This window comes from Nicotiana sylvestris, chromosome 12, assembly GCF_000393655.2.
Source record: "Nicotiana sylvestris chromosome 12, ASM39365v2, whole genome shotgun sequence".
Classification (NCBI taxonomy): Eukaryota; Viridiplantae; Streptophyta; class Magnoliopsida; order Solanales; family Solanaceae; genus Nicotiana; species Nicotiana sylvestris.
Window position 1 is genome coordinate 126,155,104 of NC_091068.1, and position 7,420 is coordinate 126,162,523.

General features: G+C 32.3%; 1 protein-coding gene across 1 annotated transcript; it reads right to left on the reverse strand.

Annotated features, from left to right (window-relative positions):
* Positions 1–217: 217 nt before the first annotated feature.
* On the reverse strand, positions 218–5,859 carry LOC104224905 (probable glycosyltransferase At5g03795). The gene is made up of 4 exons (XM_009776628.2): positions 5,279–5,859; positions 4,135–4,325; positions 1,982–2,327; positions 218–1,132 (listed from the first exon to the last, which is right to left on the reverse strand). The coding sequence occupies exons 1-4, from the start codon at positions 5,432–5,434 to the stop codon at positions 458–460; spliced, it is 1,368 nt and encodes a 455-aa protein (XP_009774930.1). The 5' UTR covers positions 5,435–5,859; the 3' UTR covers positions 218–457.
* Between the last annotated feature and the right edge of the window lie 1,561 nt (positions 5,860–7,420).

Consider the following 7,420-nt stretch of genomic DNA (forward strand, 5'->3'; position numbering starts at 1 on the left):
GCCCGGTAACCCCTAACCTGTAACTGGCTTGGTTCAAAACCCGGACAGTTTCAATTTTTCCCTACCTAGCCCGGCCCGGCCCACCCGTTAGATACCCTTAGCTGAGAGCATGAGAGAGAAGCTTTAAAAAAAAGACTATTTTTTCTTCTTTTCCTTATCTTTTTTTTTTTATGTCAATTCAACAAGAAATAAATGAAGGTTCATTGAACAGCGCTATCAAATTGTCGCAACTGAACATTCATATGTCCAATCGCTACATACACAACACAATGCCACATTAATCAAATACAGAATAGCTTTTAGTAGCTCGTAAATGGTGCACAAGCATGAAACATAATGATATGTATTGATCTATTTAGCAACATCAAATACTCACTATAAAACACAACCATTTTAAAAAAAATTAAATTCTAAATGAAAATTCACAGTTTCCTATCCACCAGCAAAAAATTTCAGTTCAAGATTCATCCACATGGCGAATTCGGACATTTAATCTTCTAAGCCAAATTGAATGAAGAATCATATGAAAAACATCATATATTTTTGGCGGAGAATTAACCTCAAAATGCCTCCTCATTTGAATCCCTCTCTTCTGCATTTCTAAATACTTCTCTTGAGGAATATCCAATAGAATTTTCTTGAGGTTGGGAATATCCTTAACAGGAATTAAAACAGAAAATGTAGTCCAATCAAGAACATCACTAAAAGGGATAACATAATTATCTTTTATAAGGACAGGAACACATCCCATATAAAGTCCTTCAACCATTCTTGGACTAGCAACTTCATATCCACTTGGACATATACAATATTTGCTCTTTTTTATCATATCATAATATGAAATACCCTTTGGTAGGTATTTATGAATTTGAACATCTTCATCCTTATTTTCCCAATGTTGTAAAAGAATTGGCCTAATTGGACCATGTAGTCCTCCGGCGAAAAATACCAGAACCGGCCGTTCCGACGGCGGCGGACCGCCTAATAGGCCTTTAGTTGTGCCATAAGGGAGATGGATTTCTGGAATTGAGACATCTTTTGTTGGATTAAATTTTTCTGAGGTATTGGCATTGCATAGAGCTCTAATTGAGTTCTTGTATAAGTATGGAATAGCAAAAGAAATTTCAGGCCCCTGTATATAACAATGTATAAAGAATATTACATGTGACGTATAGACCTAGATAATCCACCCAACTGCTTAAACTAAAAATAGTTGGCGCGGATAATATATGTAAGTGTATAACCATGTATGTATTAGTATATAATTTATGTATGCCTGCTAGAAAAAATAAACATTAAATCTGGCTGGCTATTTGTGTAAAGATAACTGAATTTCTGTTACATTAGGCTAATAGCTAACCAATGTTCATGGTATTAGAAATGGTACAGAAAATCAACCGAGTGATATAATATTTGAAATTTTTCAATATCTATTTTATTTTTAATAACTTTACAAGGGTACCTGTGTCTCAAATTTATGAGTTTCAATCATCATTTTGAATTACCTATTCAAGTGAGGAAGAGTTGCAGAGTATGGACGCCAACCATGCAAGAAATGAATTTGAACTGAAATTAGTCCATTTATTCTAAAAAGGCATGACACTATTTGGTAGGTCAAAAAGGATATCTTTACCTATGTTTTTCAGGTATTTTTAACCATTTTAATTAAAATGATGTTCAAGTTTGTTTCGGAATAATGTTGTCTCTTGTGCTTCAAATCTAGTCATTTTTCTTTTCTTTTTTCTTCAAAGAGAAAGTTATTGCTATGGACGAATTTAATAAAATTATGTACATTAAAAGAGAGCCTGGTGCACAAAATATCTCATGCAGGGTCCAGGAAAGGGCTACACCCCAGGAGACGTGATGTAGAGAGCTCGAACTCGTGATCATACGGAAACAACTTTATCATTGCTCCAAGGTTCCCCTTCATATTATATATACTGATAATGTAAAAAAGAAGGGGGAATTAATGAATACGTACCCAATCATGACAAGCAAGGATGAAATGATCTGCTCCAAGGCTTCGATTCCAAAAAGGATACTTGTTGGAAATGATATTGACATAGTCGAGGGCAATGTTTTTCATAAGACCCCATTCATGGGAATCACGCACATAAACGAATTGTGTTAACATTGTAACACTCATTGGGAGGAAATACACATGAGCTTTGTTTGGATCTGAAGTTCTGAATTTGCTGATTTCCATTGCATGAATGAAGTAACCCTCAATAGCATATGTATGTTTGCATGGACCAAAATGAAATACTGGAGGTTCCCCTTCTTTGTACACATATACCTTGAAATTTTTTTCCATCTCCAAATAGCTCCTGCACGTCAAGAAATCGCGATCCAAGTTATATACATTTGCAATGTAATTTTTTATATTATCGTGTAATTTGACATGCATGTTACAATAAGTTCGTTATCATTTTTATCAGGTTACCAATTAATGTTTATGACAAACATTTATTTGTAATTACCTTATAAGTGACCTGATTGTTGATGTGTTTTTACACTGAGAGTGCATAGAATTTAAACTCATTATAGGTTTGGGTAGGAAATTTCAGTCCCTTTTTCCATAGTTAACAATCGAAGTTGGTTGAGGGCTAATAACAACAATCCAGTGTAATTTCACAAGTGGGGTATGAGGAGGGTATTGTGAGGGTTAATAAGAATATGAAAAAGAATAATTTAACTTTTTTGGTTAAATAAAACATTAAATGTCAAATGATGTTGTAACAATGCTGATAATCTAAATGTTGGTAAAATCCCTATTATGTTATTTAGCATTAGAAGATATTACTATGATTGCCATAGTAGGTAAATAGCTCCTGCATTTTACGAATTTAGGTATGAAATTTTCTATCTTTTTCCCCTAATCAGAAGCTGATACTTTCCTTCATACTCCTATATTTCATCTTCTTCTTCCAACCTACTCCCTCTGTTCCAGTTTATGTGAACCGATTTCCTTTTTGGTCCGTTCCAAAAAGAATGACCCCTTTCTAAATTTGAAAACAATCTAGCTTAAACTTACAATTCTACCCTTAATGAGAAGCTTTTATAACCACACAAATAGCCCCTTTTCAACTTGCTTAGGACCACAAATTTCAAAAGTGTTCATTTTTTCTTAAACTCCGTGTCCAGTCAAACAGATTCACATAAATTGAAACGGAGGGAGTAATATTTCATTTTTATACTAATTATAAATTTTAATATTTTGTCAAGATTGTATGAGTGGATAACTTTCTTATTGTATTTGATACTTCGTGATTTTTCTCGTCAAAGTATAGATCCATAGTAGCCATCTTTAACGCATTATTAATATGCACATAAATCTTAAGCCGAGAAATAAATGAATGATGCCTTTCACGGCTAGCAAGCAAGTATAAATTTTCCTAAAAAGAATCCCAGGATTCTAGTCTTATCCCCATTGTTTTTCCCCAGCTAATGTCCGGTACTCGTGTTGGGGCCCGACTAAATTTGGATTCACGCTCTTTAATAAAAGCGACTTCATACACAAGGCTCGAACTTGAGACCCCTGGTTAAGGATGAAAGAGTACTTAACACTGCATCATAACCCTTGTTAGTAAAAAGAATGTCACAGCTCTAGTCTTATTCCTGCTTCGTTTTTTTTTAGTTTTTCACCCGGTGTCTGGTACCCACTAGTCTTATCCCCACTTACTTTGCCGACTTCTATATATATATATATATATATATATATATATATATATATATATATATATATATATATATATATATATTTATATTCAATTAAAGTTATTAAAATTGGAGGAAAAACATAGAACTTCTTTGGCTTGGGTGATTGAAAACAATTGATAAGCTTCTGAATCAATTTTTTTGAAATAAGAACTTAGATATTTAAATAGAAATGTTAAAACTTATATAATCAATAAAAGTAACTAGTAGTGAATATGTGGACCACCAAGAGTTGAAGTAGGAAAGATAAAATCAATCTACTTTTAATTAGACATTTCGAATTCGAACCCTAAGAATATAGAAAAACTATATTGATAGGGAACGCATCCCCCTTTAATTAGTTTACGTAGAATTAGTTATATCGAACATCGGGTAGGAAAAAACAAAACTTGCGGTGAATGGTATGTAAATTCTTACCTGTGGAAGGCAGTAGCATTTAAGTACATAGGACCATGAGGTATATATTCATCTTCTGTCTGATTATTCCAATTATTGTTTTCTCTTAATATTGTAGCTCGAGCTTTTGCAAGACCTGCTTCCAATTTCTCTAATTTGCTGTATCTTTTTGGTGCGACTGAGCTCAAAGTAACATTTGGGGCCTCATCCTTCTGGTTAACAATAAATGAACAATTAGCACATGGTAAGTATTTATGACAACACCAAATCATAAACTTCTAATATCATACAACATGATCATGGTCCATTAAAATTTTAAGATTGTTGTAATCCTAACGATTATGCATCTAATAACGATTTTAAACAAGTATGGTCATGAAATATGATATAAATGATCAAGAAAACTGTGGAAAATTTGGAAGAATAACAACATGGAGTATTAACGAGGCAGCTATACAGGGTCGAAACACATCAAGATTATTTTGGGTAATGCTGAGTTTTTCTTTTTTGGTTGGGTTACCCACTCGGGTTTTGTTATCCGCACATTTGAATTCACTCCGGTTAAGGCTTAAGGGGGAAGCGCTCCCTAATAGGACTTTTTCATGTCCAGGGCTTGAAGAGAAATCTTTGGTTAAGGGTGGAGGAATCATATTCATTCCATCACAACCCATGTTGGTAATATTGAGCTTTCGCTCCAAGGTTTTTACATCAATCTAAAAATATAAACAAATTAAAATAATGAGAAAACCAGTTCCAAGTTATGCACCACAAAACCAGTTCCAAGTTATGCACCACACTTCTCCCCTTTGGAATGATATTTACATAACAATGTTTCCGTCTTCTTTTTTATTCCTTGAAGAATATTGATGACGAACTGTGCAGGCCGCGGGCGGATATAATATTCCAGTGACGTGTTCAATTGGACTTTCAGCAAAGTATAAATTTATATAAAAAATTAATTAAAATTATAAAAATAATAGATATGAATCCATAACTTAAAAAATATATGAGTTCAACGTTAAAACTTTAAAAGTTAAACCCATAGATTTTAAATCCTGAATTCATCATCCACATGATATAGGGGAATTGAGGACTTAATATAAGTAAGAAAGTAAATATCATTTTCTTATGCATAATATTGTTTCATCATTATACAAAAACTCACCAGTGTTGAAGTTGAAGAACTATATAAATAGTGAGAAGTTGATAGCCAATTATAAATAGAACCCTGTGGACCAGTGACAACAACAAAACCAGCGACCAAAAGCAATGGCAAAATAAACCATAAAAGCTTTAAAGAAGTTGATGACCATGCCCTCATTCTTCTTCTTCTTCTTCTTCCCTTTTTGTTCTTACTTTGTCCCTTTTACTTTTCTTCTTCCTTTGATAATTTTCTATGAATTTCTGTGAAAGGGATTAATGAATGAACGAAGAGAAAAGGCAAAGTTTGGCTTTGGTGTCATGTGGAATTTCTCATACAAAAATGGTAACAAGTTGTAATTTTAATTTGACTAATTGATTCCTTACCATTTTATTGTGCAATGGATATCTTTCTTCCTTTATTATTGTCCTACTACTCAAATTATAGTAATTCCTACATCCTTTTAATATACTCTAAATTTTGTTTTTTACCTTTACGAAAAGTGCAGGTGTGAGAACCCAACAAAAAGTGATGGGACTATTTCGCTTAGCCCAATTTGTTTATTTGTTTTTTCCAAGATCATTTTTAACCTGCTGCAAATTATCTATATTCGGTAGCCACAAAAGTATATAAAATTTGTATAACTTTTATATATAACATATATATATATACATACAAAAAATATTTATTTTTCGGCTATTATTTTAAGAGTGGCTATACAATATTATATTTTTACCTATATATACTACATTAGAAACTTATTTACCATTATTGTTTAGGTTTTAACTTAATTATAAGTTGATATATAATTTACCAGATATATACATATAAGTTTACCACTTCCGCAGATCTCTCTCTCTATATTCTTTTTCTGCCCGACTTCTTTCTTCTTTGGATCTCTATGATTCTCTTCTTCTTCTTTTTTTTTTTTTTGAAAAATTCCCAGGGAAATCCACAGTCACTACCCTTCAGGTGCGCACTGGGCAACCTGCTCACTGTGCAATAGCTCGCAAACCACACAGGAGATGTAAACCGCACTAGGCATGCGCGGTGCGACGAGCTCTGACTGAGGAGACTGCTGGTGAGTGAATCGATCTTAAGTCTCCCATATAGGAAATCACCCAACCAACCAACTCGGCCAACCTTTGCGGCTAAACAATCGGGAATATTCTTTTTTCTCATCTCCTTTTTCTTTTTTTTATTCTTCAGAGAATTCAATAAATTTGATGTCGTCGCTTATTACAATCGAACAACTCGTTATCCGTTGCCCCGTCTGCCATTGAAAGCCTTTGATTTTGAATTTGATTTTTTAAATTATTACTTGGGTGTTGTAAAAACAACCGGGAATATTTTTTGGAGTTTTATCTCTCAATTTTGAGGCTGTTTGATGAAGATTAGAGTTGATTTTGAATTAATTTTCAGATTGAAACTTGAAGATGTATAAAAATTATATTATAATTGTATGTAAATTGTATTTAAGTTGTGTTCTGTTGTAGTTATATTTTGTTTTATTTGAAAGTTGAAAAATACTTGTATAATATATGAATCGTTGTATGAAATTTGTATTTTATTTATAAATATTTTTTTTACATGAAGTTGTTGATTTGTATCAAAATTGTATTAAGAGAGAAAGTTTTGATTGGAATTTCAGAGAAGAAGAAGAACACACCACATACAAAATATATTCAAAATACATACAAAAGACATATTTTGTATGAAAAATATATTTAAGTTGTATGATGTTGTATTGTTTTTAACTGGATAAAAATAATGTATGAATTGTAAATAAGTTATAAATAAATTGTATACTATATAATTAGTTGTATAAAATTCGTTTTTAGTATATATATTATTGATTATGTGAGAAAAGCTAGTTGTTAATGTAACCTAATATGTTGATTATTGTAATACCTATATTTTAAATAAGGATGTATTGGTCATTAGCCAAAAAAAAAAAAGGGAAGCAAAACAAATAAAATAAGATTAAAAGAATAAAATAATACAAAAGAAGGGAAATATGATAAAGCCCATTAGATTGTGGCGTTCAATAAGGGATTGAAAACCCTTAGCTAGGGCTGTTTGTCGGGTGGATCGGGCGGTTATTTACTTTTAACGGTTTGGCTTATCGGTTATCGGTTTGTAAATGTATTAATCCGCTAGCCATCC

Coding starts and splice junctions, on each gene's coding strand:
- LOC104224905 (XM_009776628.2), bottom strand. CDS start 5,434: ATGAGGGCATGGTCATCAACTTCTTTAAAGCTTTTATGGTTTATTTTG. Junction 2,328..4,134: donor AATGCTACTGCCTTCCACAG/GTAAGAATTTAC, acceptor CTTGACGTGCAG/GAGCTATTTGGAGATGGAAA. Junction 1,133..1,981: donor TCCTTGCTTGTCATGATTGG/GTACGTATTCAT, acceptor TGTTATATACAG/GGGCCTGAAATTTCTTTTGC.